We start from the raw sequence: 27,892 nt of genomic DNA, 5'->3' as shown, positions 1-27,892 counted from the left end.
GTGAGCACTCACATTTACTGTCTGTACTCACAGAATAGGGTTGCTTTTTCTCTACTCACACATACACCGGCACGTCTGGTTTTATTCTGGGTGAGATTCTTATTCTCCATGAAGAATTTCGTAACTCCCTACATTATCCTAACAGCTGTGAGGATCATGCACAACAAGGCTAACCTAACACATAATCATAAGTTCAGAAAGTACCAGAACATTTTTTTTTCCCCTTTGGTTATTTTGCATGATGCCAGTCTTAGATAGCTAGATTAAAAAAAATGAAAGTAAAATCAAGAAATGTTTCTTCAATATTTGCTTCAAAAATGCTTTTAGAAATGCTCTTACAACATGGTATAGAACATAATTCTTGAATTAGAAGCAAAGATATGTATTCTAATACATAATTCTTACTGTTAAAATCAAATCTGTTTTTTCATGAGCACATATTGGGTTTTGGGTTGAGAGCTGAGTTTTTTCCCAGCTGTTTTATCCTTGTTTCTGAGAGTAGTCAAATAAACAAGAAACAGCACCACTACACCTGCAACCAAAACAAAAAAGGTTAAAATATCTTTGAGCTCAATGAGTCTAATTAACAGATGTCTCATCACCAACACAAGCAGTTTTTCTAAAACACAGCTACTTACAAATTGAATATTGTTTTAACTTTGGTTAGAAAGTAAAGCTGACAGTGTATAAGCACTGTGAATGAGAGGAACTAATCTCTCTTCAGCCCATCAGTCATTTAAGTAAAATACAGAATAACAAAGCCCCATCATGGCTGTAAATACATCAAGTGGAAATGACATACAGAGATAATATGCTTGACAGAAAGAAAATACTACAATTTCTTGTTCTTCAACAGACATAGCTTTCTCTTTTTGCGTATAGGTGCACACATTTGGGACTGAATTATATATTTTATATATATATTTAAACTGCAAGGTCATCAGTCTCATAGCTGCCAAACCTCTGGAAGTAGTCTAGTTTTTAACATAAGCTGTTATATAAGACAGAAGTAAATGGTCTAAACTGTTAGGTAATCTTCAGTTACTTTTATGCTTGTTTGACTAAACTCAGACTTGGCCAAATTCTTGGGTAAAACTGCATTTTATGTAACTGCTCTTTGCAAACATGCCAGCTTCTGAAGTACACCAAGCCTCCTGGTATTTAGAAAAATGGTTATTTAACTTACAATTTAATAGCATGCTCTGGAATCTTTTCAGTATTCCTGCATTCTCAGTGATAGCTGGATGCAGAGAAAACTATTAGTTTATCCCAAATTTGCATTTATTACAAATTAACAGCAATGCAATGAGAAACTCCTGGTTTGAGAGTGCCAGACTACTTCTACATGCCACACACACAGTACTCGAAGTTCCCCACTGGCTGCCCTGTTAGACTCAGTTCTAAGTATTTTTGAGGGCTAGGGCCATTTTTCTGCTACTAAATGTCAGCACAGAATAATGACTATAGTTTGTAAAGGAAGGAGGCAGATGCCAATCTGGTGAGCTGCTCTCCTCCTGAGCCCTCAGGTAATGCTGCATGACCACCACAGGCTTCAAGAGGGAGCACTGCAGTCATCTACAGATGAGATGTGACAGATATAGCATCCAACTTCAGAACACAGAACATTCTTGCCTTACCTGCACCCCATTTACTACCAAGGGAATCCGCTCACCGATTCAGGTGAAAATATTCTGTACAAACACAACCATTCACAATATTACGTCTGCACCCACGATACACTACAATAAACAACTCTGAGGTGTTATCCAGCTTCTGTGCTGTGTGTTTCACTGAAAACTCCATTTGGGAACAGCAATCTTGCCTTTGTGTGAATCTGGGATTCAGCTCAGACCCAATAGCTGCCATGATTAGGGATGCATTTGTGTGTTATGAAATGAGGTCATCTCTCCAAGGAACGTGTGTAAATTATGAAGCGTCTGCACATATGACACTGAAAGCTGGCAAACAAAATGCTGAACTGATCATATGCATGCCAATCCTCCATGTACAGTATTTTATTACCAGAGGTTCAGAAACACCAGTTTTCCCTGTTCTCTCCGTTTACTTCGCATTTCCTTTTATCGCCTTTTCTGATCTCCCCAAGCATTCCCTACTCTGACTCTCTGAACTCACTCCTGCCAAGTGTCACCAGTTTTCCAGATGAAGCTATTTGCAGGCCAGTTGTTGGCCAAACATTACTGCAGGGCTGCCTGCATTCTCAGCACACACACCCTCCTAACTTCTTAAAATACAAACGCACAGAGATAGAGAAAAAAACAAAAAAACATTAAGAAGAAGAATCAAAGATGTAAAAATGAATGAAATCTAAACTCTAAAATCTAACTCATATCCCAGAGTTCCTAGAGAGCACTTTAAACTGCCAACATGTGCTGCTGCTATCATAGTTTTCACCAGCCTGCACTGCTTCCATGCTTTAGGTATATCAAGTTCATTCAACCACATAATAAAGAAGACTGAGGATAAAGCTAGCAAATGCACAGAAAGACATATCCAACAATAACAATTATCTATAGTAACTCAATCCATCCTGGTTCCTTCATATGACAACAGCAGCATAGCATGGAAGTCTGAACAAAATAACAGAACCAAGAACAGGGCAGAAGTATTTGGAAAGGAAGATGGCAAAAAAATTTAGCCCTATCATCTAGAGTTTAATGCCCTGCTGTGGACTTGAGTATTATCAAATAAATCTTTAAGACAATTAACAGCATTCCTAATCAACATTAACCATACTACAGGGAAGATGTACATTAACTGCAAGGGGGCCAATATAATTCCTCTCTCCCAGTTAGATCTGTAATTCAGTGAACTTGAAGATCTGAAACCTCCAGAAGATTAGTCGTTGATCCACCCTGAACTCCAGCCCTTGCATCCCAGAGGCATGTGGCTCAGAACATAAATCCTGTTTCAGTCACTGGCAGAGAAGAATTGGGCAGCACAGAGCTATTTCACAATGTTTTGCTTCCCTCTCTAAAGCCTTAATGATATGGAATTTCTTTGCAAATGTGAACAAATAGCTTTCTTAAAGATGCTACTGAAGACTTGTATCTGTTAGCATTTTTTCTAAACGCTCATTTCAAAACACTTTACCCTCATCACTTGAGCAAGACTGCAGCATCTGGTATTCATTAAAGCCAGGAAATTCCTGTTTTGGTCTCTATGTAACTATTGAAAGCTGATAATTGATTTGTGAATTCTGGTCTTTCTAAAGAGCTATTTTAGCAGTTCCATACTGAAACAGAATTTTTAATTAACAAATTGTTTAAATTCAATATATGCTAAGTCCAGACACGGGTATTAAAGCAGCACAGACAGAAGCCTACCTAACAACATCTCTTCATCTTCTGGGACCAAAACTTTGAATGAGCAAAGGCCTCATATACTGTGAGAGTATGATGCTACTAAAAGAGCAGGCAAACTACAGTGTGAAGTTGTACAAACATAATATGGGGTAGATTTGATTATGCTAGGATATAAGATACAGTTAGGCTATAACACTGTGCATCAGTAATTGCTTCTCCGTCACTGAATAACTGCTAATCACACACTCAGTTTCCATCCAAGGAGATGGCAAAAGATAGCATGTTCTCATAGATCAAGTCCACTGAGAGCTGACCAGTTATTTGTTTCAGACTCCCCACTCAATCACAGTGTCATTAAGCAATGCTGGAGTATGTTAAACACTTAAGAGTATTTTCCCCATATAAACAGCTGCTGTAGCCACAGATGGAAAGTTACAGAACTGCAAACAATTGACACTAAATGTAAACAGAACATATAAACTACTCTTCATTTCACAAGAAATGGGAACCTCTAGGTTACAGGGTTCCTTGTACACACACTAATTTACTATCTTAGGTATATATATACACAGCTTCCCAGAATAAAGCTAGCTGGAGAGTAAAAGTCTTAAGTCAAGAGCCATCCTGCAGTTCACAGGCATTTGAAACATTTTCAGTAGTTCAGCATATTGCTCAAATGTCTCACCTGCAGCCCATCACAATCTGAAATTTCTTTTGGCATGATGGTCTTCCAAGATGATCACTAGCACTGAAGAAGCACTCAGTATGCCCAGCTGCACTATACATTTCTTTTCCACTTCCATTGGGTTTTGATTGTTACCAGCTCATAACTTCTAGCTATTTTATTTCCCCTGGTATTCAAATTCATTTTAAGTATTTATAGAGCCTCATTTAGAATCTAACATTGCTTTGTCTTGGAGATAACTAAAAATAAGTTTAAATTAATTTACTCAATCTGCATTAAGTACCAGACCAGAATGCCAGCCAGCTAATTCTCTCAGCTCTTTTCATGGCCTTTCACCCATGCTTTTCAGCTTCAGAAATAAGCTCATTTAACTTGTCTAGAAAATCAATGCAAGCACTGCTTTCTTTCCTTCCCTAAAAGGGAAAAAAAAAACCCTACCACCATCCTTAGTTTCCTGAAGAACTTTTGCTACTCTTGAATTTGCAACAACTTAGTCCCACACATGAATAAATACACACAATAACAGCATTTTTTCCAACTGAATCCTTGTTCCATTTCTTTCTCCAGTTCTTTTTTTCCCTCCTCTATACAAGTGGAAAATTCACACTTCAAGAACATACGGGATAGTACCTCAGTGACTGAATCTCACTTTACACCATATTATTGGACCTGTATGTTTCTGAAGAGATTTTTCTTCTCGTAAGACCTTCTTCGCTTACAAAGTCTGGCTACAATTCCACCAATACTTTCTAAACAAAACAGAAGTTATTTGAACACCACTTTCTTTGGAGTAAATATGTATCAGCCTTAACAAAAATACAGGCAGCGTTGAAAAACATTCCTAGTTTTTTTTCCCTGCAGAGTAGTAAGTATTTATTCCATTCAGTTGCATTTCTTTAAGAATAGAACCACAAGGGAAATTTCAGGAAAACCTTCCCAACAGTATTCTTGATCCAGGCTGAACTTCTAAAAACAGGCAAAACTTCAAAGAGATAATAGCAGCTATCAGCAAGGAACAGTCCTAAATCAATTGTGTTAAGAAATGAAAGAAGCATGGACTTTCACTATCAGGAAGACAAAGAATATATGTTATCTTAACTGGATTTAACCAGCACACATCTCAGTCTATAAAGGCAGAAGAGAAAAAACTAAGCAGAAAGAGGAGACCCACTAAAACACATTTACCAGAAAAACCAACTAGATTTGGCTACCATACATATAGTGTGAATGACTTCTTTAATTTAAGTCACAGAGAAGCAATTACACATGCTGAAAACATAAATAATCAGTATTGATAAGGTACCTGCAGAAGCAAAAGCTACTTAAAATAAACCCATACATCAGATATCCACATAAAGTTGAAAATTCCAATGAGAAACTCACAAAAAGAAAAAGATTGAAGTGAAAAAAAAAAATAAGATGTCTGCTATTTATAAGGTTATGCTAGAGACAGAATTTCTTGTTCCATAGCTTTACTGTTAAGAATTCATCCCAAACAATATAAATAAGAAAGATAAAACAGTACCTTTTTTTGATTTTGCTCCAATCTTCAACTTCGATGGCCAAGCAATCTGTGTGTTTGTTTCTTCCATAATCTATGGAAAAGAAAAAATTTAAGAAAAAAATAAGTTTCTACTGTTCTTCTATAAATGACAGTAGGACACTCCAACAGAACTAATTACTATATACAGTCATTCAGTTATTGTTATTAATAGATGGCGCAAGTAACTGACTTGTACCAGGGCTGATTTTCATGAGCAGGCTCTTTGGTGACAGGTAATTTGCATCTCTGATAATACCGAACAAATCCTGAAAGCAAATCAATAATCACAAAATGTTTCAGGCTGGAAGGGACCTTTCAGTTCATCTAGCTCCAACACCCTGCTGTAGGCAGGGGCACTTCTCTCTAGACCAAGTTGCTAGTCAATAGCAACCTGCAGCATAATGCTACCCTATGGTTCCCATGAAGTTCAAGAGAGCATTACCAGCCCCAGCATACTCCGAAATCCATTTCAGAGAAAATTTCAAAAGGTTTAAAAATGATTAAAAATACTTTAAGCTACCTCAAAGTATTACTCAAGTAAATTTTGCCGCATGTTTATCTGAATGCAATTTTTTTTTTTTTAATATGAGTCTATTCAGAAGCAAGACATTTTTCTTTTGGAGTAACAGCTCAGATGATACATTTGACTGTAGTTAACAGAACAGTGTGCAACCCAGCTACAAATCTCAAGCTAGTTCACAGAGGAAAAACTCCACAAGCACACACATGCACCTCTGAAGTCATATGCTCGTTTGTATCAATGGAGGCCTCTCTTGCACTCTTTGCTTTAAGGAAAAAGTCCAGCAGGCAGATGAATATTTTGCTACTGTTTCATAACGACAGTTACAATGCATTATGAAGACATTTAGTAATAACACAGGAGAAAGAACAAAATGACACCAAAGACTTAACAAATGAACTGAAATCCAGTTATAAATACGTAGGTCATGTCTCTACTGAGACTAAAGAACTCTTCTGTATTGAGATCCCATCAAGCAGTATGATGACACAAGACCTCTCATTACACTGGAGATGGAAGTACCTGATCAACATGAGTACCAAGACAGTATTTTATCAGAAAAAAATGAGAAAGATCTGCCCATATTAGTCCATGACAAGACAGATACATAAAATGTCAAGAAAATACATCTAGTAAAAACAGATATCATCCCAGGCTATAACAAACGTTTTTATTAAATTTGTTAATTATAGGAAACTGATACAGTTATATCTGGAGTGAATCATCCAGTTCTGTTTGTACGTGGACAGGACTTTGTCCAGCAAGAACATCCTTGCTCCTTTGAAAGTTTCAGTAATCAATTTTCTCAACTTCACTAATATCATTTAGTAACAAGTACACACGTGCTCATTATAACTTTATGCAGATATCTATGAAAAAACACATTTCAGCTCCTGTAATTTACACCTGATAAAGAAAACTAGAAAAGACATAGGAAAGAACAAAGAGCTTTTCAGATGGCAGCTCTCAGGGCTCCCATAAAGGATATTTGTTTAATTCCACAAAGGCAGAAAAAAACATTTGAATATGTTCTTTGTAATTGTCATTTACACGAGCAATTCAATAAACAAAAAAATGGATATCACCCAAAAAAGTCAACTCACTCATGATGGGCATGAGGGAATTAGATGAACCGTTTCTAGTCACAAACAAACACAAGCAATCATAAAAAAAATTAAGCCCAAAATAATTGAAGTCACTTCCAAGAAGAAAATGAATGTATTAAGAAATCAGCTACATTACTAATAAATTTTCAACAGCAGTATAGATCATAATTAAGGCAGACTTCACTAAGAATTCTTATTCCTTATATTCTCCATCCAAATCCCTACTACACCACAACAGCTTCCAGATTAGCACACCACGTGTTAAAAATAGAAGTGTTAGCCAGATCTCATAATACTACATTTTTGGTTTCAGCAATTATTAAACAAGTTCCAGCTGAAATAAGACATTACCAGGAGAATGAAATTCTATCAGCAACATATACCTTCTCCTCACAATTTCCCAATCCAGAGGTGAAAAACACCATTTCCAAGAATCCACTTGTTTAACAGAGGATTTTAGGCCAGATGAAGAATAATTACACAACAGGAAAAGAAATACAGAGAAAGTATCAAGGAAGAACTGAAAGGAAAAGGGAGATGATGGAAAAAATAAGAAAGCAGGACTGAGTAAAAAAAGATCCAACCTAAAGAGGACTACAGAGGAGACAAAAGAGGAGTTGATAACATTGGTCTTGAATGATACTTGTGTCCCATCAGTACTTCAACCTCTCAAAGCTGGTAAATTTTTATGTAAAAGAAATTAAATCCTTCATACTTCTCACAGTAAACCAAAAGAAAATTAAAACCAGTGACTTCAGAGACACACATTCTGAGCATGTACAAAGATGCACAAGATCTTCAAAGGAAAAGGAGTTAACTACCAAGATCTGAGATTCTGCTGCCCTGTATCTTCAGGCTCCTTTCAGAATGCAAGCTTAAGTACCACCACCACATTAGACGAAAAAGAAGGTTCACGGTTTGGTTACAACAAAGATAAGTTTATCTCCTGTATCAGGCAATTATGCAGAAAAAAAATCTGGATGCATTTAAATTAAGTGCATTTATTGAAGTTTAACCACACACAGAGTATTGCTGGCTTTGAACTCTAAACAGTAAACGTCTTAATAAGTTCCAATCTGAGCTTACTTATCTTTTCTGTGTATCTGAAAATTTCATATACTATTGTATAAGTTGCTGCTGCAACACTTATTTTTTCACCCAAGAAAATAATCTTGTCTGTCAAGCAATCTGAGAATAATAACTACTTAAAAAGGTTTGGTGCATAAAGTAACACGCTACATTTGAGAAATCAGGCTTTTCCTAGGGAGCCTTAAGAAGAATTTGCACTGTATATCAAAAATAAGATTCATATTACAACAAACATGCTACAGAACTTTCACGAAGCAGATAAAAAGGAATAACTCATTGCAGGTTTTTTTTTTAATTTCTTACTGTAACAACAGGAATGTCACAAAAACCCTATAAAAAGAAATCAGCTGCTTCTTTTCCAGCTGTTAAACTGGAAAGAAATTCTGCATAGTATAGATGACTGTTACATCAGCTTCAAATTTTATTTTACCATTCCACCTTAGGCAGTTTTAGGTGCCTAAAACAGTAAGACAATATCACCTAGGATTTATTTTTCCCCAGAACAAACTCGGAATCACTCCATAAAAAACCTCAATTGTATGTTGCAATGGAATACTTTATTAGTGAAAACTCAGTGTTACACAACATACCCTGAGAATAGCAGTATTAACATTAACAAAACAGAGCACAGAACTTGCTCTGCAAGCAATACATGTACTCATCTTACTAGTACAAATATATCACTTAGAAAACACAGAATTCACAGTCAAGGGATGAGTAAATTTGAGTTCCTGACTATCTAGACTGCCAAAGATCACCTCTACTCAGTTTTCCCTTCTTTTCATATCACGTAGCATGGTTTGCAGTAATCTATCCCCAAACTTGAAGGATCAACTGACCAAAAGAAATAGGCAAATTTGTCAGCAAGATTTAATCTTATAGTAAATAATCAAGGTGTTTCTTCACAAGAGAGGAACGCTTAAGGTACTTATCTTCACTCTTCTCCCCTTCTCCAGAAGGAATCATGGCATTTATATAGCCAAAAGACAGAAGTTACACGTATACTGGAGAACATACATAAGATGACAGTCAAAACAAATGAGGCCATGTCCTGACACTGAAAAACTGTCTCTACTTGCAGGTCACTGGGTCTTTAAGAAGAAAGAAAACAGACTTCCAGCTCAGACAGTTGGAGGAAAAGCTTTCAGCTCCCAAGAACTGCAGCTACTCTGGACTTAGTAGAGAAATATACAGTTTAAACACTTGGAAAGTTTTTACATTAAAACAGCTGATTTTGGATGGAAGAGGGAATGCTCTCAGTGCAAAGGAACAATGAACCAAAACTGCCTTAAAAAAAACCCACAAGCAATTTAGAATTCAGACAACATAGATGAAGCAAAGGCTTCATCCTTACTTAGGAGCAGTATGTTCAGTGACAGCAGTTATTTTTAAGTTGTATTAAGAAGCTAACTTCTATTAAAAATTTTAAAAAAAAGTGACAGGACATGGTTTCACCATTACAAGCCAAAATCAAAACAGCAGTCTATGGAGTCATCTCCACTGATGTAGATACTTGACCATACCACGTATGCTCATCTTCATTGCTAATGGTGGTGACTTCATTGAAAAAGTGTTTTGTAGCTTAGAATTTGCTCTCTCAAATAGTGTTATTGTGCTCTTTGTATCTGTTAAATAAATAGGAGCCATTACTTTCAGAGCAACCAACATATGTCTTTAAGGCACGCAGCACTTCAGCAATGAAAAATTACAGGCTCAAAAAATAAATTACAATTTTAGTAAAGTACAAGTATCACAACCTACATTTAAGATCTTCTTATTTAACATAATAGGTTTTTTCAGATGTTTTTTTAATAGCATGGAAAAAAAAGTAACAACTAGAAAGCAATTTAATTACATGCCACTGGTAGTTCTTATTTGTTTGTCCTGACAGTGTTTTGAACAGCTGAGTCCTTGTCTTCAAAGTCTTTTCCTTCTAGGTTTTCTACTTTAGACATTACAAAAACAAATACAACCCCCTGAGGCTTAGATCACCAACAAAACCCTAGATGTGTTTAGATGGTACTTCAGCTTCCATTGCCTTAATGCAAGGAGCTGAACAGTAACCTACTGGACAACCTACTGGACAATTCTAACTAGCCCCTAAAACCTTACATGCTTAGTCTTGTGCATTACAAAGAAAATCACTCCGCTGAGTCTCTTGCTCAGTGGCAGCCATGGCAGCCTCCTGTGGCAAGCCCACTGGTCACAGGGCCCAAGGGTAGGCTGCACTGCAAGAGCAGCTTTGTATCTGTCACCTGAAATGGCACTGAGATTTTGCGTGAACACAGGAACTACTGCAACATACCTTGCCTTCTTCCAGCTATCAAGCAATCAAAGTTAACATGAAGCACTTAGTTTTCCTACTTATGACTATTTCAGAGACCAATGTGCATCATTTCAGATAAAGCCCGTCAAAGGACCTGGTTACAAACATTCCAGGCTCATCATTCTGCATAAAATAGCTTTAATTAAAAAAAAATAAAAAGAACGACCAGCATTCCAATACAGTTGAAGGCCTTTATAAGTATTGATATATTTCAGTAAGCAGAGAGAAACATAAGCAACAAACTCCCATTATGGTTTGTCACCAATAAATAGAAATCCCCTCTCTAATAAGAACTACCTCCAGCATTCTCAAGGCTATAGATGAAGTTACTCCTTGCCAAGCCACTGGAGCAGGCAGGCAGGGCAAATTACAAAAGTTAAACTGAGTAACTACAGGCAATAGCATCCTTGAAAACAAAAACCATTCTCATCTCTGAGGCAATATAAAAAAGATGGATGCGAAGCAATGGAAGAAACTTCAAAAATAGGCAATTAGAGAACACATAAGCAGGACAAAGATTCAGTCCCAATTGTGCACAGTTCTGCAGAAAGCAATTTGAAAAAGGAGCCTTCCAGGTACAAGGAGATGAACACGTTCATCTCATGGTGGGTGGAGTACAGCTATAAGGTTTCCCTCTATTTTCCAACTGCTAAAAACTCCAAATGTTTTACAGACCATCTGTATGCAACTACTTGGCTAGTCTTTCTGCAACTTTACCTGTCTTTGAAAAGGGGAATATTGAAATGATTTTCCAGAATATCATCTGGGATACTCTACGTGGATAAGGTTAAATACTGGCAAAGAGAAATATTTTTTCACGATTCCACTGTGAGTTATTTATTCCAGGATCAGAGGAATTTGATCTTCACAAATGAATTAGTCCATTTTCTTTCAATTGATTTTAATTTAAAATTACCTCCATAAAATGCCAAAACAACCTCATCCAAAAAAGTGAAAGTGTTTCAGAATTTTCCAACTAATCTAAATTCAGGTACAAAAAAAAAGCAACAAAAACATTTCTTTACCAAATGATATCTCTACCCTTTCCAGCCAAAAACTAAGCAAAAATATGAACATGCTTTCCTTTAACTCCTCATGATCTATAATTTTGTGGTCAGTACGTACAAACTTAGGAGACTTTCACAAACAAGCAGGCAGGATATTTTAAAGGACTATACCCTAGCCCAGATTAACAAAACTCATCATCTTTAGAACATTTTTATAACCTATTCTTGACATAATTATCAAGAAGGTAATCACATGCAGGATGATGAAAAAGGGAAGCTAGAAGTTAGAGAACAAGATTAACATCATAGGCAGCGCAATACTTTAGTCACAGTATTGAACAAAGGATATCAGCTTATAATACTTCAAGAGGCAATTTAATACATAATATGTAAAGGCAATTAAAGTGGCACCTGCAAACACAAGATCAGCTTTAGAATTCCAACTCCCAGGTTGTAAATGAAAGCTCTCAAAGAAGTTGGGGAAGTTGCTTAGAAGCATATGGCTGTGGAAATAAATACCACTTCCTTTTGCACTAGGATATAATCAGATTAATCATGGAGAGGGTGCAAGAGAACAAGCACCTAAAATGAACTGGGAAAGTGATTCTTAAAGCAAGAGTCAACTAAGTACTGGTGCTGCATCTATAAACAGCACTGAGCAAACAGCAAACCTACTGCAGCAGTAACATTCACTAAGCTCTGTACTTACTAAATTTATAAATACAGAAAAGAAGGAAGTTAGCAGTCAAGTACCCTACCCATAGAAAAACATTGAAGCCTTTCCTTGACTTGGCTTTCGAGTTGACTTTCAAGCTTACCTTCAATGGAAATATTAATCCAAGGTCATGTTTCTCTTTTGAATAAATGGCAAAAATGATAGATCATTATATTACACTTATTACTGAGAACATAAAGCTATAAATGTACCACAACACATTCTAAAGAAGTAATAGGAGAAAAGAAATTAACTGAGAATATTAGTAAACAGCAACGTCTCACAGCATGCTGCTGGAAGAGATGTTGGCAGCCAACTCTTTCCCCCAAGCAGAACAGGCAGTTCTCTTTACAAATCCAGAACCCAGTGTCTATTGTATTATGAATGTGCATCATTCTCACTCACCTCCTCTTTCAACAGTTTCAGAGGAAGAATAAAAGCATTTGAGGATCAAAAATCCTTCTTCTGACTTTTCCAAGAGGAAAGAATTAAGCATCTCAGTGGGGACTGTGGTGACTAACTTTCCCTTCTGTTGCTTTACACTGCAAGAGAACTCGCAATCTGATGAATAGCAGTAAGAAAACATAAAGTAGGACTTCCTCATCAACTAAACCTATCCACTTGGACCTTAGGTTGAGCTCCACATCATGAAGCAGACCCTCACTTCATTAGAAGGATAAAACATGCCCTCTCCCTGACTGAAAAAGTTACAACAGATAAGAGACAGTCATGTTCTGAAGTGCCCATTGCATGTGAAAGCCTTGAGAATTTGACCCTTTGGACAGCATTTCCATGCTGCAGGCTCTCAAGATCACTCCTTTTATATCAGAGGCAGCAAAGAATAAGCTAAAGATCATTTTTTATATTTGCACTTTAAAGGTCTTGCGAGTACTCCATTGTCTTAACAGAATGGATGCCACAGTAGAAAAGCAATGAAAACAGTTTTCTGCAACAGGGTAGTCTTCCCATCACTTAGGTTTGTCTGAACTAAGTGAAGTGTTCAAGTAAACATACTCGATTTAACTCTTCATAAAAAACAATCCAACCTAAAAACTCTCTCCTTTTCATTGTCTGTAGTTTTGCCAAAAGGGGAACCAAAATCTTAATCTCAAGATTTCTTGCACATGTTGACTACTGACATTCTTTGAACCCTCTCATCCATACCAAGTCTCTCTCTCTCTTCCTGGTAAGCTAAATGAGTGGAAGGCTAAACAAATTAGAAGCTCGTGGCACTACAGACTAACACAGATGGCTGTTTGAAGCAAGTACTGGAACTGTATGCCCTTTGCAAACTCATGTCACGTATTCTGAGCCAAAAATCTACATATACTTTAATGCTAATGGAGAGGCATGAATTCATTTCTACATAGAAAAAGATTGAAGGTGTGAAACCAGGTTCCACAGATCACAGCTGCTCCTGCAATTGAAATAGAGACAAAACCCATGATAACGTGTAAGTATGAATTCAATGTCTCGTGAGCACAATACACAGCACTGGAAGAAACCAATCAGCCAATAGCAGCACTATTGCCATCACAAATGAGACTATAGCCTTAGGGAAAAATTACAAGGTTTCAGAGAAGTCATGGATGAAGACACATGCAAACTCCTTCAAAAGTTACTGCTGAACAAATACTATAATCAGACAGGGACATCTTTGTTTCAGGTCAATGATTAATACTGATGTCTGCAAGCTCTCTAAAGCCCTGCACATTTAGGGTTTTACCTACACATTTCACACCCATAGATTTAGAAGTAATACAGACCAGCTTCCATTGTGACCTACAGCAGACAAAGACATCTTGGGTTACACTTATTCGTATAAATACATATTTACAAAAGCATTTATGAACACATCATGTCAGTATATCCACACATGCACTTTGCAAAAGCTAATGTCTACCTAACATCAACCCAAAAAATGCTTTTCAAAGAAAAAACAATTGAAAAATACTGGATTTCACAAAATATCACAAACGAATAGGACTTGAGGCTGTTTCCTTACTGCCTCTGCTACCAGAGCATCCTAAACAAAAAGTAACATACATTATCAACTAATGCAAATAAAAATTCAAATTTGACAAACAAGTGATGACAGATGCAATTAGGTGTATCTATTTTTCACATGCTCAATGTGTTTGTTTTTTTTTTTCCTTCAATCTTCTGTTGTACTGTTTCTGATCTTTATCCTGGAGAAGTAGCTAGCTTAAAAGGATGGTTTCAATGACTAATGCTTCTAAAACAGCTGCAGTATGTTTAAAGGTCCTACTCATTAAACAAAGAAAATTAGCAAAGAAAACCCTAGCCTTCTTTTAGACACTGAACCACATTGCAATGAGGAGCTTACATCCAACCTACAGTTGAGCACTTGAGCTGAACCCCACATGGACATTTCCAGAGTCCCTCCTTCTGAACATAAAGCCCCATACTGGCCTAAGAACTCCAGTCAACTAAATCCCAGCATTCTCCCATTGGTCCTGTGATTCAACCTCTATGTATACTGTTGCACTGAGGAACTTCAGAGTGAGAGGTTATCATTTAGCACTGACTTCCAAATATTAGAAAAAAGATAAAGGCAAGAACAAGGAGGATAGAACAAAAAGCAAGCAGAAATGATGTATTCAATTCCCCTCTGTCCATACAGCCAACCCTCATCTGTTTCAGATTACAAACTCCTTAAGGCAGAAACCCATCACCTTCTTACATTTTACATGAAAGTGCCATGCATATCTATAATGCTACATAAATTATGTGTTCCCTGGAACAATGACTCTGCTTTGTCTGGGAAGGGCCTTGCTAGCATATGAGGTGTGAACCAGATGTTATAGAACTCAATGGAAAAAATCCACCATCAACTGCAAATGGGCTTTGGATCAAGAATAAGTAATAATTCTATATTTAGTATTACTCAAAAAGTTAGAACAATTATAAGCAAGGCCCATAATGATCTTTTACATTAGCTGTTGTATGTAACAACAGCCAACTAATCCACACTTAAGATCACCTGTCACTGAACCACAAACCAGAATGCTCTGGAGAGTAAACTTATTTATTGTTAATTAAACAGCAGCTGCCAGGGGTTTTGAAAAATATCCACTAGACTGTTAGGTCTTCTCCCAGCTCTGAAGCAATACAAAAGCTTAAAAATATCAAAAGCATGCTAAAATCCTCAGATTAAGTAACACTACAGAAGAAATCTTATCTACTTTTTCTTCCTCATACTTAATACCAGGGAAGAGGAAGCTGTACTACTTCATCACCATCTTCCTTACTGCAATACACCAGAAACAGTAGCCATACTTGTCCATGTAGCCAAGAACTGTCAGGAGCTAGAATCAAACACATACTCTGTTCTGCTAAAATGTTCAGTGAAATATTGCACCTTGATATTTGAAGCATTATTAAGCTTTTAGCTTCAGAAGTTGATAGGAGCAGTTCACATGCACTAAAGCTTACTTTATTACCAAAAATAACAGCAGCAAAACTGCCCACTCATGCTAGAAGATCAGTAATAGACTTAGCACTACAAAACTTGTGTCAATAATCCTGGGTGAGTTCTGACTTCAAGGTCAGCTCAGAGAGCATGAGTTTCTGTTTCTCCTGATGTCTAGCTTACACAAGCTGAGTGCTGTCTCCCATGGCCCAGCCACCAAGCCAGGCCATCTGTGAGCAATCAGCACTGCCTTGCTGCCTCCAGTACTAGCCTCCTCTCCTCCCTTTTTGTCTGCCTCTCTCAAACTGAATCATCTTCTGAGCCCTAGCCCTGTTGCTTCTGACACTGAAGCACTCACATGAAAACTTCTCACACCCAGCCCACTCCTTTCAACCCACAGTAAGTGCAACACATTTGTTTGTCAGAAAACATTTGTACTGTCTGTCCAAATATGTCATACATGGCAGTATTGTTGCAAATTACACCCTTAGATCTTGATGTCACTTTTAAGTGGCATCCTTCTCCTCTCCAATCAACTCCAAAGGCTTATAATATAGCCCTGAAGACAGGCTCATTTAAAAAAAAAAAAACATTTAAAAGAATGTATTTGCTACAGCTTTGAATTTATACTAAGTTTTTGAAAGTGCTTTGCACCCTTAGCTTCCAATATGTTTCCAATGTTTCAAATCACTCTCACTACACAACCTGAAACACATCAGAAGTCTTCATTTTATCTTCAGAAACCGCCTTACTCATTTCACATGAGAGAAAGGAAAGAAGTGTAACCCTGATTAAAGGAAATTGCACAGACAGAGACTGTGAGTAAGCCATGAGACACCATCCAAAGATTTTTTTTAACAAAGAAAACTTGTGAAGAAGATAGCTTCCATCTGTTTTTATTAGCTGTAGTATCATATGTATGTACACAAAAGGTTCTCTAATGCAATTTAAACCATGGAGATACTCAGGCACTAAGAACCTTAGTTAAAGCAAGACATTTTAACCTGTTGCTGCATCCACACTGTGCCTAAATAACTATTACACAGGCTTATGACAGTACATTAATGCCAAAATAGCAGTATTGATATTGTGTTGTCTAAGTAATACACATTCACAAAGGACATTCTCCTATTAAATTCAGAAAAGTATTTTTTGCTATACTAATGACTGTAATTCTAAGGTAGATCATACCTACAATAAATATTCAAGTATCCAAACACACCAAACATGTAAGTCATTCAACTCCACAGAGGATATACTCAGCTGTAAGAATTGAGTAATTTCACAAAAGAGTGAGAAAATGCTGTATTTTAAAATGATGTGTAGAACAAAGTACCATCTACTATGGCTCAGCTTTGTTGCATTCAGTTAAAAAACCACACCAATATAATTCTGAGAAGCGTGTCAGTAATTCATCCTTATCTGTGCCCAATAACATTGGAAAATTAAGCAATACGCTCAGAGAAGTAACTAATTTGTCATTCCCAGTGTAATCTAATGAAATCTAGAGTAAGAATCTCATCTAAGAATCCCATATAATACTTAATAGAATATATATTTGCCAATATCAGCATTCCTCCCTCTCTAGGGAGGATCAAGGCAGCTGCTGATACTATACAAGATAAAGTGTTCTTTCACATCTAAAGGCTTATCTTTTACAAGTTCGATCTCTATGAACAAAATAAGGAAAACAAAGGCAGCTACTTTTTTAACAGACAGCTAGACTAAAAAAAGAATTCAAGGCATTTCAGGATACAACCTGAAGGCTGACATTGTCTTCTCTGGTCTGCAAAATGATAAACCAGCTCATTTTTATTTGCATATTATATGCAGTATCTTCATGGACTCACAAATAATATTTTACACATTATTCATTAAAAACCCACGTTGCTTTGTAAAAAGCAATTTCAAAGCCATTACTCTTGTTCATGTTTCTCTTTGTAGTTCAGTTGCTGTGGGACTAATTTTTCCAGTCCTTCCATGCCTCTGTCTAACCACAGACTTTATTAAAACACTGTGTGGATTGTGCATTTCTTTCTTAAAAGGACTTTGTATTACTCAACCAAATATTTATGCTTTCAACGATAGCACAATAAGTTTCATGTCAGTTCTTCAATAACAGGATGTAGTGTTTATCCACAGACAAACGTTAAGACCACCACACACCATCTTCCTGATGAACTCTGCTATTGGGGAAAATACTTTCAAAATGCATCACTTGAAACTTTCAATTAAAGAATAATTAAGCTTTTTAAGTGAATTACAGTAGAATACACAACATATTTGTCACTACAATCTATGCACAGCTGATCGTCAGTATAGCAAACATTGAAAAATCACAAATCAACAACAAGCACCATTTTTTGTCTAGTCTTGTTGTTATAGAACTTAAGTAACTTCCTTACCTTCTGAAAAAAGTCTTCCCCACTTTTCCCTTTGCCCTCAGCAGCAGCTGTAAAACAAAAATACACCTGGTTACAAAATACCTGGGAGAAAACTTCCTAGTCTACATACAAAACAAAAAAAATGAGCCCATGCTACTGTGAAATTAAAACTCTGGGTAAGTTTTTATCTTTATCAACAACTGACTAATACCTGGAACAATGTCTTGTGAGTCACTTGCTAAGGATCAGTTCCACGCATGTTTATTTGCATAATAGAGCTATTATACATACATACTTCATAACTAAAATTTGCATCTATCACCCAAGTCTAATGATTTATTCACACTATTATAGAGTTGCATGGCAAAGCATACAAAGATAAACAAAACTAAGGGTACAGCATTTACTAAATCAAGATTACAAATGAGAACCAAAACAAGACTAAGCAGCATATTAAGTCTGAATCATACTAGGAAGTACCTCTAATCCATTAATCAGTTGGATCAGTTGGGCTTTGTTTCAATATTGAAGGGAAATAATACAACTTAATATAATACTCACTGCTCTTTGGTTTACAGATGTTGACAAAGCACCACAGAAATCCAAGCATGCTTTAGTGCTGTTAAATTTGTTAGTCAGGCAGTGAGTTTCTGCAATACTAGTTCAGATCAACAGTACTTCTGAACTGCTACAGTCAACACAGCTGAAAAGTTGAAAGCAGTTCTGCAAGCTAGGATCAGCCTCGTTGTACAAACCAGAAGCACGAGCACTTCTGAATACAAGAACAGTGTTAAGGAAAGGCGACCTAAGGCTAGAAGTTGCACCAAACGGGGCTGCTGGTATCACTCGGCAATTGGCAAATATAAACTTGATGTGAAGGGAAACCACTGAGTAGCTTAGCCTAAGAAGCTTTAGAGGATGAAAGGTGAAAGTATTGAGTCCACAAAAACCATCTCCTCAAAAGAAAAACAGCAAACAAAACCAGAAAAACATCAACTTGACACCAGTAAGATTTTGTAGTTCAATAGCGCAAAATGGAAACATCACCCTTCTCCTCGTGCCCAGCACACTTCTTGCTGCATCAAATTGTGCAGTGCACGAGGTTAGATGTGGGGGTTTCAGGTCTTGAGCTTCTGTGAGGAAAAGCAGGTAAGAGGGGCATGAGAGGAGGCGTGCACAAGCACGCTGCACCCTGCACTCTCGAGGCCACACTGAGACTTTCATATAAACATAAAAGGCAACAATGACTTCTGCAAGATCAGGCACTACCCACAAGCTGTAAACGAAGCCTCCAGCCTTAAGAGTATTTTTCAAAAAGTCTGCAGGAAAAAATAGCAACAGCAGCATCATTTCAGAACAGAACTTGCAAGCATACAAGAAACAAAGATGCAGCTTCATGGTTTCAAGAACAAAACAGGGATTAGGGCTTGGAATCTCTCCCACAAATTTAAACCTCTCAGTATACTCTCGGGTGATGTAAGAGGATTGCACTTAAAAAGTTACAACTGTTAGCATATAACATATGTTGTAGCTTATCTGTGTTGCAACTTGATACACAGCAACAAAAACACAGCACACAGAAGCAAGATAATTATGAGAAGGATAATTGTCTCTTCCCCCACCCACCCACCCCCCCCAAAAAAAAAAAAAGAGTGCCTCCATGTGAAATTCCAAGTGAAGAAAGCAAAAGGGGAGACAAGTTTCCTGACTGGAAACTTGGACTGTCAAAGACACTTATTCTTTGCAATTTTTCTGCATTTCTCATACACAGAGCAGATGTCCAGGCAGAGCAAAACCCACTGAGAAGATACAAGGTAATGGCAACAGACCACTGTTCCTACCCCAGGAGAAGCAATGCCACTGAATTTGAGGGCTTCTCAGGAAACATCGCTAGAACCTAAATATCATGGGGAAATCTTAGACCACATATTTCTATACAACTCAATTCAGAAGTTCCTCTCCTTTCATTCAGAGGAAAAGCAGAGGAACCAAGAGAGGCAGTCACCCTGCTGCACAGTAAATCCCAACTTCACAAACTGAGGAAAGAATAGTGCTCTCCTCGCCCTCCAAATCCACAACCACCTGTGACAGAAGAGTACATTGCTGAAAGCTTCTCCAGAGCAGGGCTTCTGGAAACAAAATTCAACTTGTACATTGCAAGCCAGAGGTACTGCAAGAAAACAACAGAAGCTAACATGTGACAGCAGCCATTCACAGGTATATGTTGTTTTTACAAATCTTGCCGTTACTCTGAAATTGCTTTGAAACATTTAAGGGAGATGAGTACCAAAACACTACTTCAAATGATACACGGGCACAACGTGCTTTCAGTCAGAGGGTCCAGAAAACAAGCTGTAGATGAGAAGATGACAGATGGGAAGCTGAAGTTGTAGCTTTGAGAGTAGACAGATTGTTTCAGCTGCAAATATATGATTTCTAAACTGAATACAAACAAGAGATGGCTTAGATAATGTCAGTGATGCTCTGCAAGCCAATTAAGTAGAATGCTGACAATGCAAATTCCAAGCTTTTTGTTTCCAATCTGAATCACTCTGACCTGATTTACAGCTTGACCTGACCAGCAACTGTATGACACAACACATGGATCCCAAGAAGCACAGACAAGGAAGGGAGAGGAGGGAATGGGAGTGTCCTCATGAAGTTGGTGCAAACGGCATTTACAATTTCAGTCATTATTCAGTGTTCACAACTGCTTTACTGTAGAATAAAGATGCAGCCTTTTGTTATAACTTTTAAAGTCTTGTGATATCTATGAAAAGGCAGGGAAGGCTGTACTGCATGCTTTCTTTATTGCTGTTATTTTAGAAAAACACACTGAACTTCCTCACTGCTGTATCTTAAAGCAGTTCTTCCTACAATTTCAGTATTCCTCATGTATCTGTTAGCCTATCAAGTTATGTCTGTGCTCACTTTTTTGTGTGAAGTAGCTGAATATTAAGGTGGCCTAACAACTGCCATCTCTAATAAGCGCTGAATGAAAACCACTCAATTGTAGCATAAAATATTGAGTTAACCTTGAAATGTTATTTCCTCCTTTTCTAGTTAAAGCTAAGAAAATAAGTCAGACAGTCTACATGAAGCAGCACACCATATTTATTGTTTGGTTAGCTACTTTCCACTTATTATCTCCTCCTGCCATTCTCATTAAGCTCTTGGTAACAATAATACTGCTTTATTGTAATGTAATTCTGTTATCTGAGGAAGAGAAATTACACTTGGAAACCCAAAAAATTTCAATTGTTTATATACTGCATAAATTGAATGTCTGCTTACTTCCAAATGAAGTAAGTGGAAGTAAGCAGACATTCAATTTATGCAGTATATGAAAGAAAACTTAATGTTAATAGTTCCTAACATGGTGAAGATTTTATCATCTCAAAGCCTTGCTTTCTCTCCAAAAGAGGCAGAGATTAGTTGCTTCTGAAAACAGTTAACAAACAGAAGGAAGAAGTTACTAGTTTCTTTCTTAATTAAAAAGCTAAACAGATTTTGTTGTTAACACCACAAACTCAACACCTTTGGCAGGGAAACGAGCCCCAAAATTACACCCCAATATTTTAAAATGTATGCACAAGTATTGAAAATGTATTCCAAACTGCGCAGCATACACTACAATGAGCTGCAACTCAGCAAGTTGTTGAGGTTGACCTCAATCAGACAAACTGAGATAAAAGCAAGCGTTAATTTGTGTTTAGGAAAAAAAAGCCTGATAGGTCACAGCATCCTAAGCTCAACATTTTTTCTAAACAAATCTTGAAAGTATTAGCCCTGACTTTCAAAACAAATCTTGCCTTTGAAATACCTTATTGAGAAGCTCTCAGAATTCATAGCTGACGTTCATATTCCAACAGATTATTTTAGTTATTTTACTAATATTAACTGAAATGTTAATATGAAACCAACAATTCCTCAGAAAGCTGTGCTTAGATACTTCAGACTTGAAGGAAGATTGTTGTGCCATACAGAAGGCACAATGTAATCCATCTGACAACACTCAAAATAAGCTTTCAGATTTTAATAAACAAAGTTGTATGCTTTGTGACTCATAAACAAAATAAGCATCTCAAAAAACACTCAATCAGTAACAACCTCAAAGACTTGCGCCTTGCTCCTAGATGAAGATAAAAGATGTTACCTCATGAAATCCAACTAAAGGCATTTGGGCAACCACAGTCCCAAGCAGAAGCAGCAGACCCAATTATCTTTGCTGCATTTTAAGTAGGAAACCATGGGCTTCTCCATCCGCGGAACCACACATCATAAGTATGGCAAAAAAAAAATTAGAAGAGCAGTTACTTAATTTTCTAACAACACACATTTTAAAGCAGAAGCACTACTACACCATTCCTTGAACTCAACTAAATGTCTACCACAACAAACAATTATCAGCATCTCTATTGAGAAACAGAAAGGGACTTGTGCTTTGACAGTATAGCCAGGTGAGCTCTGGAGTTCTGTATACAGTCACAATCCTCAGACCAACACACCCTTCCATCAGTGGCCCCATTCCCAAGGATGGCTTGACCACATAATTTACCATTTTGCCATGTCAAGCACAATAGTAATTAACACCATGCACTGACTCCTGACTAACAAAATTTTTCATCTTCACCAACGTCTGCTACTCTGCAAGTATTGGGTTTCTTGCAAGCAGTATTTACTTCAATAATTACTTAACTGACCTTAACAAGAACTAGGATTACTTTTTTTTTTTTTTTTTTTTTTTTTTACACAAAATGATAACATTGGCTTCAGAAATACAAGGAAAGAGAAAATAAATGTGCATAATAGGCATTTTATATTTTAAGCTATACTCTGTTTATTATAATTTCTTCCATACCATGAAATATTTTATATCAGGTTTTAGCTTCAAAATATATTGAATTGCCAAGGTCCCATCCAATACAAATAGGAAACAGTTGAAACAGGTGTTAACTATTATTGTACCCATTAAGTACACCGCTGGTCTACTTGATCACCAAATCAGAAAAAAAGCCAGACCATAATTCCTTTTAAGTTCACATGGAACAGTGAATTTTAACATTTATTTTAAATGTTCCTTTAATCATGAGAAGAATCGTTACAACATAGACCACATTTTACAGGAACTGAACCAAAGGTACTCAGGTTCAGGCAAGTTTGGTTTAAAGGAGCTGTTATTGCAAATTGATCTCACAAATCAGCTTTGTACCTTATTCCTTAAGCTCTTGAAATTGATATTTCAAACAGCAAAAAAATATTTGTGCATTTGCCTTTAGGTTTGTTAGTATAAGAATTTTCTCCTTTCTTTCCACTGGAAAAAAAACCTACATTTATCAAATAACATAATTGCATACTCTTGTCTCAGGGTTTCAGCTATGAAACGAAATTATTCCTTTTAAATGACCTTTCTGATGCAAGAAGAGCACAAATATTTGAGTTTTAACAAGACTTAACGTTTTTCAACTTAACACGATTTCATCCAACTGTAGAATAATGTATCTTAAGTAGCAAGCTTGAAAAAAAAAGCCTTTCTACCCACTGAATCACAAAGAAATTGTAAATCTTGACATTCTCCTCATTTTAATTAGTTACAGAAAGGTGTTGACAATAGCAACTTCCTTGTTTTTGTTTTCAAGAAATGTTTGTTCATTGTCAGAAAAGGACTAAAGCCAAAAGTCAGAGCTTTTTCCTCCGAAGGTACCAAGCCAGCTATACAAAAAATGCAGTATTTCTCACTGAACAGCCAGGGTTGAATCAGAAACCAACATAACCCATGCACACTCTGAAAGCTTGCCCACATCAAGCCAAGATAAAGAACTCCACCCCCATAGGCCACTGAGTTGAAACAAATTGCTTCAAACAAGCCATTAGTAACAGAAAGGAAGAGCACACACTGTTTAAAGAATCTGACCTTCAGTTAAATTTGCTGATATCCAAACTAAGTACGTTACCATTTTTCTTCCAATTATAAAGCTAGTCTCAATCTCAGTTTTCATCTTACAAACTAAGAAGTTAGAATAAGAGCTGATAAGCCAAAAATCAGAGTCTGGCAAAAGAACGTAGGAATGCTTAAGTAAGCAACAGTTTGCATGCAACAACCTTCAACTCTATTACTGTATTGGCCTTTCAATAGTGTTCCAGCCTACACGCATCTCACTGTGAGGTAGCTTGTTTTCTGCCACTAGTTTTGAATCTGCTGCAAGTTAGAGGAAACTCTCTGTAACACAATTAACTTTCCTGTGAAGTGCAAGCTTTCCACAGTGTAGAACAAAACCAAAGTCACCATCTTCCCTGTGCAGTCATCTTCCCAAGCAAGAAAGGGAAAAAATCACTTGCCTTATAGTATTATCAAGTATTCTGTAACTCATACATTCTGGCATTTCAGGATTTCTATTAGCTTTCTAAGTATTCCAGAGTCAATAAGCAGAAAAAAAAGCACAGAAAACTAACAGGTGCTTCTATTTTTAGTTTGACTAGTAAGGCAACCTGTTGTTTTTGAGGATGCTCACCATGGGCCAGAGTACATCACGAATTCAACTGGAAGTATCAGAAAAGAGTAAGGAAGGAACACAATGCAAAATACTCATGAAGTTTTTGGCACAATCACAACTAAAAAAGCTGGCAAAAAAAATGCATTTGTTCATATATCATGCTGACAAACTTGCCAAGTCAGGAACTACACAGTATCTGTAATATTACATAATTATCCAAAGTCCACTTACTATGTGATGAAAGGATTCCAGGACTGTAGGTAAAAATACAAGTATCACCATTCATTAATACATAAATTAAGAGAAAAAACAATTGAAAGCACTTAAAGATATCCATGACAAAAACAAAATTTATAGGGGAAGTTTCTTCTTCTCGTTGAGCAGCCTAAGGAGAACTGGAACAGTTACAGCATCCTCAGTAAAGAACAAAAAACAGTCTGTTGAATAACCAGATGTTTTTGGGTACGTTCCACTGTATCTCCTTCTCTTGGAACGAGCTTAATACACAAACTATGAAGCTATTAGTGAAAAAGCCAGAAGTGCTAGAGATTCTGACAGACATAATGAATGTGAAAAAAAAAACAGCCTCTGAAAATAAACCGCTTTTACACTTGTTGAAATACAGCATTTTCTGAGCACTGCAGAAGTATAGCACCTACAGATTCTATTTGGGCTACTAGCTAGCAGCATGACATATCTTGAATTGAGGCCTTTCCTGATTGCGTACAGAGAAGTTTGTATTTTCCATTCACCCCTCAAGTCCACATTTATTTTCTTATATAAAAATATGAAGAATATCTATCATGTAAACTTAGTTATTACATCAATTTTTCAATAATCTTTTCCCACATACATTAAAAAAAAGACTTGTGTCAATGAAGTAAAACCATCCTACAACCAAAATGCAAAGTCCCATCTGTTACTTGCAATTATTAAGGAACAAGAAGTGCCAAGAGAAAAAGAAAAGCTTAAAAGAAGTTATGCTTACTGCCACTTATTGCCAAGACCGAACACTATACACGCTAAAATGACCAAAATGGTTTTGAGCTAATATTCCAGTGATTTACTTCTGGTTTCTTTAAGGACTTCAATGGATTTGATGGCTAGTAGCATCAAGAAAAGTAAATAGAGTTAATGCTACAAGCTACTGCCTTGTCAATTTTCTCTCCCTGGCATCAGTATTTAGAATTGCACAACTATGAAGTTCATCCAGATTTAATATATAACAACTGTAAATTTTAGATATACCAACAGATTTTTCTCATTTTGTAAAACAAATTTATCTCTAGGGAATATGATTTCTGCCAAGTCTCTGCTTAGAGAAAGGATGCTTATCTATACATTTTTAGTCAAAACTCAGACAAAGTCAGCTTCGAAGCTGGAGTCACCCTGGGACCCCTTTTCTATGTTGGGGATCTCTCCTTCAAAAGGCCCATCCATCCAACCATAGGAGGCTTTCTCATGTGAAAAGAGGCACTAAGACCAAAACTTTGCCCAGCAGCTCAATTATAATTGCTACATTACAATTACAAACATTAATCAGGAAGCAGCAAAGGGAGAGAAAATAAAAAGCAAAAGTGATTAGTAGCGAACTAGCACTGCGCAAGTTAGTTCTTCTGCTCTCTGCTTCAGCATATCAGGTGAACAATTGCTGAAAGCCTCCTACATCATCCTTCAGAGGCACTCAAGGACTCCAGATGCTGCCTATAGCAGTCACGCCAACTCACGTTCTGAGATAAAGTTCTCAGCTTTCCCTTCTTAACACAGAACTTTGCTCAGTTTCAGTTCGATGCTAGCTCTTTCAGAGCCCATTCTCACTGTCAAAAACCAGACTGAAACCAAGGACTCTTTCCTCTATTTATATTCAGTCGGTTAAATCATAAACAGAAAACCAATGAGAGTCACTATGTATTCTACACTTAAGAACTTCTGAATTACTTGATGATCAAATTATAGTATTTATCATGATGAATCACTCTTCTATCTGCATGGTGGTTTAGAAGAGTTCACATAATACATCACAGAGACTGACAGCTGCACTGTATCTAAGTGATATAGAAGAGCTATTAAGAATGTTTCATTTACTCCAATTTCAATAACAGATTAAGTCATCTGGCCTGCTTCTGGGAACAGTTGAGGGCTCATCTGAAATTCCTTAGCTAAAGTTCAACAGAATTCTACATAAAAATAGAAACCTTAATTTCCTTAAAGCGTAAGAAATCTCAAGCTACTAAAGATTGCTTTTCAAGTCCTGCATACATGGAAAGCATAGCTTGCTGCCAGGCTGTAGGTATGGAGATGACAGTTCAAAGGAAGCACAAATTCAAAAGAGAACATCTCAGCTAGAGAATCCATGGCCATAATACAAACTAGACATTTCATGAAAGAAAAAATTAAAGAGACAGCTGTTCCTAAGTATCCACAAATTAAAAACTGGACCATTTTAATTATTTTTGGTATTATAGCTGGGACTTAAAAAGCGGTATTAAAGCACTGGCCATAAAGTCAAAGAACACGTTTAATGTGGCGAACAAGTTTTCTTTGCTTTGTCAAGATGTTTCTTTTAAAGAGCAACTTAATCCCTGATGATTTATTTTTACCCAGAGATTCACAGATTACTATCAGATTTTTGTTTATTATTACTTTTTTTCCCCCCATTTTGATCTAAGTGGACAAAGACAGCTTTTCAGCATCTAAATTCTGTAGTAGCAGTTATATTTCTGATTTCTCTTAAAATAAAAAATTACACCTGCAGAACTGACAAATGCTTTTTCAAGAAAAAACACCTATCACATGCCAGAATTTACAGTAAGATAGATGGGTTAACAATCTATAGCATAAGTGAAATCTGACTAAAACAATATATTAAGTCCCTTCGCGCACCCTCCCTCACTCCAATATTACGCCACATGCCCCAGCTTTGAGAAAAGCATTTTATATTACAGTGAATGCACGACTAAAAAGCAAGCACTGTGACTGATCCTTACGTTTCTAAAATATTTTTGCTAACTGAACATATAAGAACAAAGAATCTATGAAGTCAGTCTTCCTATACTCCTTACCCAAGCTGTACTCCAGGAAGATCTGAAGTGAAACCCCATGACAGAAAGCACTACCTATACTGGGATGCAGCAAGAAAAGATAAGACAAGCTTAGCTTTTGCCATGTTAATTGGCTCATCTCCTTCAAAAGGTCTTTCTGCAACTCAGTGCAACTCAGGAAAGTTGGGAATCTGTCATCAGAAAGATAGGCTGGAAGGAAAGATTT

The 27,892-nt window shown here is 36.8% G+C and overlaps 1 protein-coding gene across 2 annotated transcripts in view; it reads right to left on the bottom strand.

Moving 5' to 3' along the window:
• The window catches only part of BICC1 (BicC family RNA binding protein 1), a 93,803-nt gene that overhangs the window by 42,571 nt on the left and 23,340 nt on the right, over nucleotides 1–27,892 (bottom strand). For both annotated transcript variants that reach the window (XM_065746780.1, XM_065746781.1), the window contains exons 2-3: nucleotides 18,153–18,199; nucleotides 5,534–5,603 (exon numbers count right to left, since the gene is read on the bottom strand). In XM_065746780.1, the coding sequence (XP_065602852.1) occupies nucleotides 5,534–5,603; nucleotides 18,153–18,199 (117 nt within the window). The remainder of the gene's footprint in view (nucleotides 1–5,533; nucleotides 5,604–18,152; nucleotides 18,200–27,892) is intronic.

This window comes from Cyrtonyx montezumae, unplaced genomic scaffold, assembly GCF_038088225.1.
Source record: "Cyrtonyx montezumae isolate F1298 unplaced genomic scaffold, pur_monq_1.0 scaffold_4, whole genome shotgun sequence".
Taxonomy (NCBI): Eukaryota; Metazoa; Chordata; class Aves; order Galliformes; family Odontophoridae; genus Cyrtonyx; species Cyrtonyx montezumae.
Note: the sequence above shows the minus strand (reverse complement) of the source record. Positions and strands in the feature narration are given on the sequence as shown.